At 53.9% G+C, this 13,333-nt stretch overlaps 1 protein-coding gene across 4 annotated transcripts in view; it reads left to right on the top strand.

Moving 5' to 3' along the window:
• Window positions 1–12,949, top strand: part of MLLT6 (MLLT6, PHD finger containing) — a 46,414-nt gene extending 33,465 nt beyond the window's left edge. For 3 of the 4 annotated variants that reach the window (XM_075774936.1, XM_075774935.1, XM_075774938.1), the window contains exons 12-20: window positions 440–557; window positions 4,270–4,336; window positions 4,706–4,848; window positions 5,127–5,315; window positions 5,515–5,603; window positions 6,021–6,376; window positions 6,509–6,617; window positions 8,123–8,500; window positions 9,324–12,949. In XM_075774936.1, coding sequence (XP_075631051.1) covers window positions 440–557; window positions 4,270–4,336; window positions 4,706–4,848; window positions 5,127–5,315; window positions 5,515–5,603; window positions 6,021–6,376; window positions 6,509–6,617; window positions 8,123–8,500; window positions 9,324–9,368 — 1,494 coding nt within the window. In that variant the 3' untranslated portion in view covers window positions 9,369–12,949. The remainder of the gene's footprint in view (window positions 1–439; window positions 558–4,269; window positions 4,337–4,705; window positions 4,849–5,126; window positions 5,316–5,514; window positions 5,604–6,020; window positions 6,377–6,508; window positions 6,618–8,122; window positions 8,501–9,323) is intronic. The other variant, XM_075774937.1, reaches the window with a different exon arrangement.
• Window positions 12,950–13,333: the final 384 nt, after the last annotated feature.

Raw genomic sequence — 13,333 nt, 5'->3', positions numbered from 1 at the left:
GTGTGCTGTGTCCCGTGCTGCTTGTCCCCCGCTGCTCGGCTGGCTCCTGCCACCGGTGCCAGCTCTACCTTCGCTCCGCAGCACAGATAACGTGGTGGGAGGGCTGGCGTGTCCCAGCTGGGTGGGCTGTGCGTGTGCCAGGAGACGGAGCCTCGTCCTTTGTCGGGAGCTCACTGTCAGAGGTGTTTTACAGGGAGGAGAGAGTTAGTTTTACAGCCCCAGTGTTAACACGGCTCATTCAGACCTCTTGGCTCTGAGATGGGGCTGGGAAGATTTCAACTGTCTAGTGAGACTTCCAAGGAGATATTTTTAACGCTCTCTCTCATGAGCAAGCTGGGTTCAAGAGTCAGGAAGAGATGGAATAATGAAGTTATTTTCCTCTTGCGTTTTTGAGAAGTCATTTTTCTCTCTCTCTCTCCCTCCTTGTTTTGCCATGTAGGTGTTCTCACTGGCAGGTTCAACATTTAGTCTCCCTTCCTCACATATTTTTGGAAGCCCCCTCGCATCTGGGCTATCAATCAACCCACTCTTAAATCAGTCGGAAAGCAGCCGGGCAGGTACGTGAATCAGAAGGTATGTGAGTTTGGACTTCCAAAGGGGTCTCCCTGGAAGAGTCGAGACAACTGCATCCATAGTTCTCCAGCTGCCCTCCCTGCTTGCTCCCATCCTAACCGTGTGAGAGCCAGGGGCTAGGAGAGAGGGACAGTGGCTTTTTCCCCAAGGCAGGAGGTGCTTGTGTTTGCTTAATGAAGTGCTGGCCTGCAACCCTCTAAAAGCACGTCTGCTGGTGTGTCCACTGGATAACCTGTGTCCCTGGACATGCGCTAGGAAAGTGCAAGAATGTAAGTCCTTTCCTACAGAAAGTTGTCTTTTTACATGCTAAAACTGTGCAAACCTGGTGAAAACTACTGTGAGCTTTTCCTTGCTCAAAATGAGTTAAAAGTTTTTGTTGGGGTTTTGTTTTCTGGGTTGTTTGGTTTTTGTTTTTTTTTTTAAATGAGAGATATTTCACACTCTTAATTTTCATCTTCCATTTCTGCTTTGAGTTACTTCCTGCCCTTCCCCTTCAGCTTTGTCATGAATGCAACAAAATCCACTGTTTTCAACTTCCAAACGTGAACGTGCCAACACTGAATTACTTACAACTGCTCATTTTTTCCCACCAAGGCAAATTCATTTTTCTTGGAAAACTGCCTGGTTAATAAGCAGGAAACTTGAAGCATCATAAGATTTCTTTTTTCCCAAAACAGACTGGGCCTGATCTTTGTTTTATGCCAGTAGTTAAACAAAAGCACCCTCCTGATTTTCAGATGTTGCAGTCAGTGGTGCAACTGTCTCATGCTCCCCTAGCCCAGAAATGTTGGCAGCTCAGCATGCTGGATGCTGAACTCCTGGGAGGTAAAACTCTGCCCGGTGTCGCGCTGAGCGACAAGCGCTTTAAAACACACAATCCTCATTAGAGGTGGTTCTGAATTCTCCGGATAATCTGACACCAGCGTGCCCTCGTTTGCCTTAACAAGTGTGCATGCCTGCATGTAAAGCATGAACGAACGCGTACGCTTGCTTACGACCTTTGCAAGCCCACGGAAGGTGCCTGTCTGTCTCTCCGTGTGTCACTGGCAGCATTTTGTCTGCGTGCCCCCGCCGGCAGCTTGCATCTGCTTGAGCGCAACAGGAAGGTAACCGTGCGGCTGACCCCAGCGGGAGTCAGGGCTGTTGCACGGGAGCTGTGAGTCAGGAGTGATTCAGTCACCTGGAATTAAGGAAGGAATGGGATGATTCAAAAGAGTTATTCGTCCCTCCCGGCGATCGACAAGAGAGAGATGACCCACTGCCACTTCCCCTTTGCTGTTATTTTGGCAAGGTGCTGACAGGAGAAGGAAACGAGTCAACTGTCAGGAATAGCCCTGTGGTTCAGGCACAACACGGAGGCTCGGCAGTCTGGGTTCTGTTCCAGCCCTGCGGCTACTAATGAATGAATCATGTAGGCAAAATCCAGCATACAAAGTGCTCGAAAAAGCCTGATCCGTAGTTTCCATTTCCAAGATTGCTCTTTTTGTTTGACTGGGATCTTAGAAGCTTCAGGACGTGTTTCTTCCAGTTCCAGGCAGTGTTCAGAACAGCTCCTGGGTTTTGTCACGTTTAAGGTTTGTCCATCACTATCTCCTCCTGCTGGAGCTAGTGGCCCAGGGGGTGTTAAGCCAAATATATATCTTTTTTTCCTTCTTTTTTTTCCAGGGGGATTAATTAACATGCGTCAAACCTCCTGTGCGGGGCCATTTTCACTTAAAAGCGTGGTGACTGCTTTAACCCCAAGTCGTTAACAGGGTGGTTGTGAAGTTACAAGTAATCCTGCCTTGTCTTTAATTCAGCTTACCTTTCCTGAGAGTGTCTGTGTAGACAGATCCCATGGAGACGCAGCTTTCATTGCAGTAATATTCGAGCTTTTCACAATTTTAATGTGATCTAGGGAAATGGCGTTACCCTGTCTTACAGATGGGGGAACTGAGAAACTGTTACCACTGTTGCAGGTTGATACCAGGGTGTCTTTGGCAGTACAAAAAGTCAGATTCTTATCTTCCCCCTCCCTTAGCTACTGTCTAGTTCTTCCTCCCACGGCTTGTCCTGGATCCTGCCTCATTATGATGACAGGCCAAATGTATTTATCTTCTCTAGTTGTCTTCAAGCCTTTTTTTCATACTTGCAGCCTTGGAAAGTGCTGCCTCTGTGCGATAACTCAGTCATCTCCCTGTTCTGCAGACAACAGGGTGGTGTTGGCCAGGAGATAATTGAATGTGGAGCCTGGTACTGTTTCAGAAAACCGGAATCGTGTATGTATGCACACAGCCTCCCTGGGCTGGAAGCAAACAATGTGACAATAACAAGTAGGCAGTTAAAGCTGGATGTTTATTTGGTTGCAAGTTAAAACCGTTGGCGGCAAAGCCGCACGTGGTGGGCTGTAGATCTTCTTTGAAGGGTTTAGGTGGTCCTTAGGTCCTTAGGATGGAAACAGTACTGAGAAGCACTGCTGTAGTCTGCTCCCAGCCTTCTGGGAGCTGATCCTGGGTTGGAGAAATTAGGAAGTTCACATGCCTGATGGTGTCCCTGCAATCAGGACTTGGCTCCATATAGTATCTTGTACTGGGAGACTGCTGTTGACTGGCAACTGCTGGTCACCTCCAGAAAGCAGAGGCTTCTCCCCGGAAGGGTGGACCAGTTATACTTGATGGCCAAGAAGACATTCCCATGGGGATGGAGGAGTGAGGATCCCACTCGTACCTGTCTGTGAGAGCTGCTGAACAACAGCTGTGTTTGCTTGTTCTCAGCAGTAGAAAATAGTGCCAATAACTAATGCCCTGCTCAGGGCATTACACTGTAAATCAGTGTTCCCTGCAGGAGACTTCCTGTATTCTTGCACATAAGAAATGTCTCTTATTGTGTGAAGAAGAGGAGGGGCAGGCGAGCCAGCTGGTGCGGGCTGTAGTCAGAACATCTGACGCGTCCCAGAGCGAGGGGAACGTGTGTTTACGGGCTGGCAGGCTCTGGGGATGGAAAGCAAATGGCAGATAAATATACTTCAGTTCTGGATGGCTCTTTGGATGGGAGGCATCCTGCACATGTGCACAAGCACAGCGGCTCCGTCCCCAGCACGGCGGTGTCCCAGCTCCCTGCGACGCGGGGAGGAGTGTTGGGGGCAGCTTCTGGACACCGAAGCACTTGGTTAAGCCCTTCAGAAAGGAGCTGAGCATCTGGAAGCTTTGGAGGACCCCAGCTGGGTTTCAGGAAGGGCTCCTGGAGGCAGAGGGCAGCGGTGACACTCAGGGGAGCCGAGTGGGGCTTTGCCCACGGGATTGACGCATCCTGGCAGGCTCAGCAAAGCAAAGCGTCTCCCTCCACGCAGGGTCACGGCTCACGGCGAAGCTGCCTCCTGCCTCCCACCCCCCCCCCGCTGCTGGGGAGGGCCCCGGCTCGGGAACCGCCCGGCTGATTTGGCCCCTGCCATTAGAAAGGGGGTCGCGTCCGTGACCTTCCCAGGGTGACACACACCCCCCGCCGTGACACAGAGTGACACGCAATGCCACGCAGCCCCTCCCACGGCGGGCGGAGGCGCATGCGGACGGAGCCGTTACGCAATGCCGGTGCCCTGCGCTGCTCGGTGCTCCCATCTAGCGGGGACCGGCGCTCGCCGCCCTCGGGTGACAAACCCGGGCACCTGCGAGGGCTGGACGCCTATGAACGCTGTGCCTCTCTGTCCCTCTCCCCACCCAGAGCCCGATCTGGAAGACTGCAGTTTTGGCTGCCGAGGGACGTCGCCCCAGGAGAGTCTCTCTTCCATGTGAGTGTCCTTCAGGAGTCCTCCCCTGCCGCCGGGCACCGGGGGTCCCTCCGCGTCCGCCTGGGCACGGCGGTACCCCGGGAAGCCGTGGCGTGACACAGCAAGGAAAGGGAAGGAGACTGGGGGAAATAGAGGCAGCTTCTTCCCTCCTCCTTGAGGCTGGGAGTGGGATGGGATGGGAAGGGAGGAGGCAGGTTTGCTTTTCTAATACGAGCTGAGGCTAACAGGACCGGAGGGTTCTCCTGAAGTGGAGCGGAGGAGGCTGAGCCACTCCCAGCATGAGGCAGAGGAGATGTGGGAAGAGGAGAGCAGAGTGGTGCGGGTGCAGTCTAGGGAAGCGTCTCTGACATCTCCCCAACCCTTCCCCAGGTCCCCCATCAGCAGCCTGCCAACCCTCTTCGACCAGACAGTGTCCTGTAGCAGCAGCGGGCAGCTGGAGAATGTTCCCCAAGCTACCCCAAACATCGAGCAGCTCCTGGAGAAGCAGGGCAATGGAGAAGCCGGCGTAAACAGTGAGTCACTCCGGGCATGGGCTGTGGGAGGAGAGGTCCTTGTGCATGTTTGTGTGGGAGCCAGCTGGGATTGTGCCCACAGGCAAAGGAGCCGGGTGGGGGACAAAGCACTAGTCTGTGCCATGGGGGTAGCTGGCAGTGGGACTGTGATCTGGGGCCCATCTCCTCCCCCGGTGTGGTCTAATTGTGGTACCCCTGTGGATCTCCTTCTCTTCTTTCCTCCATCCCCCATTCTCTCCCCTGACCCTGTCCCCCTTCCCCCCTTCTGTTCCCTGCAGTTGTAGAAATGCTCAAAGCCCTGCACTCGCTGCAGAAGGAGAATCAGCGGCTCCAGGAGCAGATCATGACGCTGACGGCCAAGAAGGAGCGTTTGCAGCTCCTCAATGTCCAGCTCTCCGTCCCTTTCCCCGTGGTGACCAGCAGCAACGGCCCAGGCAGCCAGGCCCAGTACATCCTGCCTCCCAACGGTGAGGGGGCTGGTGGGATGCATCACCCTGCACCCTTTCCTAGCGGTTCCTGGGGTGGGCAGGAGAGGGTCGCGGTGGGGAGGATCTGACCCATTTCTCTCTCTGTAGCCACTGGCAGTATGCACTGTCCCTTGCTATTGCTGTGGCAACATCAGGCTCCACCCCTGACTCTGCATCCTCACTTCTTTCCTCCGTACAGTCTGCAACAACGATTCCCTGAGCATCAGCAAGAGCCCCCCGTGCAAGAACAGCTTTGGGATCGAGAACTCGCTCTCCACTTCCTCTGAGGTACGCTGGCCACTGCATCCGCCAGCCAGCTGGGGAAGGGACCTGGGGAGGGAACAGAGCAGTGCAGTCCCAGTACGCTGACGTGATAGCCAGCTCATACAGCCTTGTAGTCCAGGCCCAGAAATCAGGTTTCTTTCTCTGGAGTGCCCGTTCTTCAGTTCATCCCAGTGCTGAGGGTCTGAGTAGAGCAGCCGAGGCTGGGAGCGTGAGGTGAGAATGCTTCTAGGTTATTCTGGCCTCGCTTTTAGAGATCCAGCAAGGCATGTCTGAGTTCTGGGACCCCTCTGAGCGTACACCTGCACTTGCACTCACAGCCCCCCTTCCCGCCTTCAGCTCCTGCCCAAAGCACCCTTGGAGCTGAGCTGACCTTTCGCAAGCTGCCCCAGTCCGATGCTCTTATGTCCGTTTCTCCCCCAGGACCCTCATTCAGGTTGCCCCAGCAGGAGCAGCTCTTCCCTGTCCTTCCACAGCACTCCTCCGCCCTTGCCCATGCTGCAGCAGAGTCCTGCCTCGCTACCCCTGCCCGGGGTGCAGCAGGTGAATGGCCTGGCCAGGGTGGCAGGCAGCGGGCTGGGGGGAGGCACCTCTGCCAGCCACAGCCTCTCCACGGTGCCCATGGTGGACGGCCTGATGGGGACCCTGGCAGGAGGCCAGCAGATGCCCATCAACGGGATCCTGGGGAATCTGAACGGAGCTCAGGCCGCCCAGCCTCCGAGCGCGCTGACGCAGGCGAGCGGGCCTCCGACCTTGCAGCTCTCCACCAGCCTGAGCAGGTGAGGATGGGGAGCTCGCGGGGACAGCCCTGCCCTCTCCAGCAGAAGCTTAGCACCGGGAGGGAGGGAGGCCCTCTGTATGCAGGACCAAGACGGGCTGCGCTGACGTTCCCTGCCCTGCTCCCCTTGCAGCATGCCCAGCCTGAGTCCCCTGACAGAGCAGCAGCGGCACGTCTTGCACCAACACGAACAACAGCTCCAGCAGCTTCAGCAGCTCCTGACTTCCCAGCCGCTTAATCCGGTAAGTGCGCCTGCTGGCACCTTTTATCTGATGAGCTGTTTAATGGGAAAGCCTCGGAGCAGAGAGCAAAACTTAGGGCTCCCTCCTTCACGTGAAGCCCCTGCCCACAGGGCTGCAGAGTCATGTGCCTTTTCCTTGGCTCCGGGCTGCTGTGGGTGGAGTGAGCAGAAAAGCTTTAGGCAGGAAGGTGCGGCACCTCCTGGAGGGAAGGAGATGGGGATTTGAACTTTTTGGTACAAAGGAAAAAATTTAATCTGGGTTTCCCACATCCTGAGGGTGTGAGAACATGGTAACGCTAAGCCACCGTAAAATCAGGAGTGCTGTTACCTCCTCCAGCCATCTTTGAATGCAAATCATGTCTGCTCCTGCTGCCACGAGCACACTGGTCTCAGGGCTTGCAGATGTGCTGAGGCCCACAGGAGAAGAGGAACTTGCTTGAGGACACTACTTGAGTTTAGAGAGAGATAAGCACCAAATTGCTTAGTCCTGAGGCAGGTGAGCTGTGTCTGGGCACATTGACTTGGAGAACTGGAGATGCCAGGGGGACTGTGTAGGTGGCTGAGGACTTTGGGGTCAGAAGAAGGATCAGGCAGCTGTTCTGAGGATCTTGGCTCTCTGCCTGCATCCTCTTGGGTAAAACAGCAGCCCCGTCCCAGGCTGTTGTGGGAATGGCTGCACAGATAGATGGTAAACAAGCTCCTGAGTGTGTAAGAACCGCGTTCGCTTGCCCTGCAGAAACCTCTGTGGTGTCCCTCCCCTGCGGTGGAGTTGCACGGGAGTGCTAACAGTTCCTGTCAATGAAGCTGTGCTCATTTATATCTCCCATGAACTTGGCCCGTTGCTTTGGATGGATTTCTGGGTCAGGCTATTTATAACCCAGGAAAAGCAAATTTCAAAGGGCCTCTCTTTACAGCAGCTGATGTCACCGTGTCATCAGCTGCATCCCTGTGGGTACGGGAACAATGTCAGCTCTCAGCCTGCTGCATTGGTCGATGGTTGCTATAGTGATTTCCGCAGTTTGGTTGGATTCAGGGCGTCCCTCCGGGTGCAGGTGAGCTGTGGCCCTCGTCCTCCCGAGCCCGGCTCACCCACGCTGAGCCTGTGGGTCAGGGCTGAGCTGTGAAGCGGGACGGGCTGGAGAGGGAAATTCGCAGCCAGTCTAGAAATTCAGGATAGCGAATGCCACAGACTTAAAATCCATGGGTCGATTGGAAAGAGCTGAGTAGATTTGTGTGCCTGCAGGTGTCCTAGCAAGGGTTGGCTAATCCTACGCTTCAGGAAACAACGGGGTTGGAAAGGTCGTAAGCACAAGCTGTTAATGAACACAAGACAGACCGTTCCTCTCTCTACCTGCAGAGGTGTGATCAAGGGGACTTTCTCCCTGGGATGGGAGATGCCTGGGATGGAGCGTGCCCGTGTGGCTCCTGGCTCCTTTGTATTCGCTGTCACCTCTTCGTGAGCCCTTTGTCCCTCCTTTGACAGCTCTTCCTCACCTTTCCCTGCAGGAGCAGCAGGCCCTGGTGTTCCAGATGATGCAGCAAATCCAGCAGAAGAGGGAGCTGCAGCGGCTGCAGATGACAAGCTCGTCCCAGCTGTCCATGACCAGCCTCCTGGCAGCCACCTCTGCCCCCCTGCACTCCAGCACCAGCTCCCTGATGACCTCGGCCCCTCAGCCGCCCCCCAGCAGCAGCTCTCTCATGGCCTCCCTCTCCCCGCAGCAGCTCAACCCTAGCAATACCCTCATGGCTGCCCAGGCCACCCCACCGCTCAGCGCTCCTGGGAACAGCCTCCTGGCTTCGGGAACAGGCATCCCACCGGTCCTTACAGCACAGACTAACCCGTTTCTCAACCTGCAGGCCGATGGCAACACCCCGAAAGGAACGGTGCGTATGCTGCTAGCACTACCCTAACCCCACTGAGCTCGTGGTGCTAGGCGCTGTACCGGGGGAGAGACAGTCTGCGCTACAGTTAATTTGGGGGAGCAAGGGCACGGCTTAGGCAGCAGAGCCAGAACGCTCCACTGCTTTGCTGCACCCCTGACTAGCCAGTGTCACCTCCTGCTCCTACGTCCAAGGACTTCGGTAGGGCCCAGACAGGGTCGCGGGTAGGCGCGGAGGCTCCCAAGGTGCCCTTCCACGTGTGTGCGCAGCCACACGCCAGACCTGCTGCAGAAGCAAGGCTGAGACAGGCCGTAGATTTGTCTCCGTAGGACTTGGATGGGACAATGTGCCCCTGGCAGTGCTGGCCCTATTGGAGCCTCGCGATGAAATACGAAGGTGACTGCATGTTGAAACCCAGGGTTTAGAAGGAATCTTGCACCCAAGAGGAGAGGTGGTGGAGAGGTTTACAGCCTCTCTGTAAAGCAGCCTTGTACTGGAACACCAGTGTCACACTGGTGGTGTGATACTTTCATCTCTCCTCCATCCCTCCCCTGGCCTGTACCTGTACCCAGAAGGTCCAGCCCTGGTTGGAGACGTTTAGGAGCCAAAGGCCAGGGTTGAGGGGCCAGTTCGGCCTGAACTGGGCAGAGGGGAGACCTGGGGCCCCCCGCGTCTCCGTTGATCTCGGAGGAGCCTGAGAGGTCGCGGTGAGCAGGGCCAGGTCCGCAGCACAGCAGGGCTCTCTGCTTCTGCCCCCTCGTGTTGCTGCCCGTCCGGTACTGATACCTGTCTCCTCTGCGTCTCTTTTTCTGTTTGTTTTTTAAAGAGCATGAATGAAAAGGGAGCTCCTCTTACTCAGGACAAGGGCTAAGCTCCCCGCTCACCCCGAACAAACCAGCAGCCAACTCCTCTCAGCCAGGGGAATGTGGCTTTCCACAGTCAACTTTGATACTGTTAGAGCAATGAGCACAAGGCTTCCAAGAAGCATTTCCTGCCGTTGGGCAATGCCAAGAGGTGCTTTGGAAGACAGCACGTCTCTGACCAAGCCCTGGTATCGGGAGGAGCGAAGGTGGGGGGCTGCCTGCCGCCCCGGTCCATGCCACACACGCTCAAAGTGAAGCTGTGTTTCCACGCAGAGTGGAGGAGGGAGTTAACACCAGATGTCTGCCAGTCTCCTCCCTGCTGTGAGTGCAAGCGTGTGTTCACGTGTGTGTAGCCACTAGAGACCATCGAGCATCCTTGGCCAAGACCTTGGTGGAGGGAGGCCCCTCTGCTGAGGGCTCCTGTCTGCACAGTGCAGAGGAACCTGGCAGTGCCCTCGGAGGCAGCATTGGATGTGACACAGCTGGGGAAGTGGGACCTGGTGGCAGTGCCTACGTGGTCTGCTTCGCCCAGATGGGGAGGTTAAGAAGAAGTTCTGTAGCTGAGATTTCTCACCTGCTTTTCATCTGCTGGGCTCTTAGGATGCTCTTCTCTCTATAGCCATCATATGAAGCCCTGACACCGCAGCTGGATCCAAACCCAGCCTGAAAAGACAAAAGCGGTGGAGCGATGGGGGAGGACTGGTGCTTGGGGAGGAGGTGAAAGCCACCTGCTTCTTTAAAGGACATTGCCACATCTGCTCTGCCAGCTGCTGTCGGTTCGGTGCCGTACTTTTCACGTGAAAAGCACACTCCTGCTCCTTGTGCCGTGTCTCACTCCTTCCTTCCAAGATTTCCAAAGGCTAAAATTTCAGCTTGCAAAAAGGGGCTGTAGCCAGTATTCCCCCTGTCGTAGCCAACTTCAGAAGGTGCATTTGAACCCGGCAGTTGTTTCCCAGGCCTGAGCTGGGAGATAGAAACGTGCGTGTGGAAGAGAGAGTCCCAGATCCGGTCCTTGTTCTTTCTTACCCACCGCAAATCACTTCAGTCTGGCAAAACCACGTTCTTCCACTGGCCTTGGGCACTTCAGAAAAGGGATCTCCAAGCAATGGGACAAGTCCCAGGCTCCTAAGCTAGGACATCGGACCTTTCATTGTTCTCCACCTTTCGACCTTAACTCCATCTTGCAGCCTGGAACCTCGGCAAAGAAATCGGCTTCCTCTGAGCTCGGATGCGATGGATTGATTGAAGGACAGGTGGGGCAGCTCCGGGGGAAGGGGAACATCTACGTCAAACGTACAAATGCCCCTTCTTTTCCTCATCCTCTGGTTAAATCCAGATCTCCTGGGGGCAGGCGGGAAGACTCCAGCTAATAGAAACTCTGAGGGTCTTAAAAAAAAAAAAAAAAAAAAAAAAAAAAAAAAAAAGTTGTCAGACCTTAATGGATATTTTTCAGCACATTCCCACTGCCCCTAACTAGTTTGCACTATTCAGATTTGTCAGCAGTGGGTCTGTGCTGATAGTACTAGAAAAGCTTGTTATAGGCAAAACTCATCTGCTAAATATCGTTATTTTATTTTCTTTCTTTTTTTTTGTTTGTTTGTTTGTTTGGAAGATTGTCACCACAATGGTTGAATAAGGCTAAAAGGAGAGAAAATACCTTTCTGATCTCAGCCTCCAGTTCTGTGAACTGGGCAGAACACTGCTGTCTGCTCAGAGATATATATATTATATATATATAATTTTTTTTTTTTTATAAAGAAAAGCTAATGTTTTAACAAGGTTAAGAAGCTATTGGGAAGATGGAGATGGCAGCTAAAAGTGAAAATGCAGGGAAAAAATTAAAAAAGTCTCCCTTCCTTGCGGTCTCTGCAGCACAGACCTAGCGAGGAGCACTGAACCGCGGCTCTTGCTGACACCTTCCCTGTCCCCAGCCACCTCCCGGGCTGAGCTGTGCCACCTCCCATCACCGGGCGCTTCCAGACTGGGAATGACATCTTTCAGTTGCAAATGGTTTGACTCTAATTTTTCCTCCTTGTCCCTGAAATTGCTCTGGCACAAATGTGTGCTTGCACTTTTTTTTCTCTTTTTTATTTTTTTTTCCTTTTTTTTTAAATTTTTTCTTCCCCCGCCCCGAGCTGTGTTGTCCCTCCCTCCCCTCTGCAAGCAGAGGTGCTCCCCAAACCGCCCCGGCACAGAGACCCTCTGTTTCTGCCTCGCAGCCCCCTCCCCGTGTGAGGAGTCCTGGGCTCGAAAGCCAGCCGCAGAGCGGCTATTTCAGGGCTGCCGTGCTAAATCCGGCCCTGAAGTGCTCTGTTAGCGCGTGATGGCTGCCTGCACGTGAAGGCTGTACCTGCCAACCTTCGGCACGCGACAGGTCCTCGGGATTTGGGAACGGACATTCCTCAGCGCCGGTTTGGGTCAGCAAGATGATGGGCAGAAGCGTTGGGGGTAAAACAGTGGCCGTTAAATGTGCAAATGTGGTCTCTGCCCGCTGCTTGCCCAGCTGCGTTTGTCTGGGGGTTGATTTTTATTTTATTTTTCACTTTTTTTTTTTTTACTCTTAAGGTCCCAACTTTGCATTGCCACCTGTTTTGCTGTCATGCTGACCAGCAGCACGGCCGGTCTGTAACCGCAAGGGCCTGACCTGGTGCCCAGACCTCGTCAAACTCTTCCAAAATCTAACCGCGTTTCACGCCCTGGAATTAGAAACACGCCAGTACCAGGAAGAGAGGGGATGGGAAGGAGGGAAGGTTGGTTAGCATCTATCCCTTGTGTCGTACAACAAAATTTTGGGTGCCCAAATCCCTGGGCAACCAGAGAAGACTCGCGGGGGGGTCAGTGAGTTGACGGTGAGTTTGCAGGCAGGAGGGTGAAACGTGCTGTACAGGGCTCCGCACCCTTACTGGGAAAATACTTGGGAGCCCGTGCGTCAGAAGAGGTTGGAAATCAAGGACTGAATTCAAGGAATCGGTTTTGTAGGCAGGATCGCTGTTAAAAGTAGGGAGGGCTGAGCCGCGCAGCGTCCCGGCTGCTCCCTGCGCTGTGCTGGCCGTGCCATTGATGGGTGGCGGTGGCGGTAGGTGGAGTACGAAGCCTCTCTGATCTCCGGGGTTCTTCCAGAGCGAGGGGAGGGGGGAAGAAGAGACATATAGCACTTATATATTTCTCTGACATCTTCCAAAGGCACCCGGTCCCTTTGAAGTGCACTCCTTGTCTAATCGCCTCAACCTGTCCCGGAGCCAAAGGTCCCTTTGGCAGATTGAGGGGAGCAGAAGGGGGCACTGCTGGAAGGTCGACATTAAACATTTGTATTTCTGTGAAAAAAGAGGGAGAGCAGGGGAAAGGAAAAATGAAAGCTAAAGATTATCTGTGTTTCAGTTGCACTGGGGTACGTTTCTTTACCCGTTTTGATGCTAATGTCTCATTTAGTATGTTGCATGTGTCTTTTTTGTTTTGATTTGGGGTTTTTTTTTATTAAATAAAAGAGAAAAATGTGTATATTTTTGGCAATTTAAGGTAATGTAGCTAAGATATATTTTTTTCACGCTGCTTGACTGTTCTTTATTATAATAAATAATATTGATATTAATATCAAAGACTTTTTTAATACAGCTAGGGTTTCAAAATTTAAATGCGTTTAGGGTCTGTGTGATTAACTTCCCGTGTTTGTGCTGAAGTCCCGTTAGCCGCAGCGCACACCTGGCACCCTCCTGAGCAAGTGATGCTCGGAGGAGGCAGGAGCGAGGTCCGGGGGGGTTCTCAGCCTGGCTCCTTCCCGGCTTTGTGCCTCGGAGCGATGGGAGAGCAGGGCGAGGGAAGAGTTGGTGGTTGTTCAGTAGCAAAAAGGTCCTCCCGAAGGAGCAGCGACAGCCCGTGCCGGTCAGTAGAGATGCCCAAACCCTAACTCACTGACCTTGCAGGCTCTCCACCTGGCTCCTCGGTCCTCCCCGCTCCCAAGAGTTTGTTCCTCCTA

Source organism: Balearica regulorum, chromosome 24, assembly GCF_011004875.1.
Source record: "Balearica regulorum gibbericeps isolate bBalReg1 chromosome 24, bBalReg1.pri, whole genome shotgun sequence".
Lineage (NCBI taxonomy): Eukaryota > Metazoa > Chordata > Aves > Gruiformes > Gruidae > Balearica > Balearica regulorum.
Note: the sequence above shows the minus strand (reverse complement) of the source record. Positions and strands in the feature narration are given on the sequence as shown.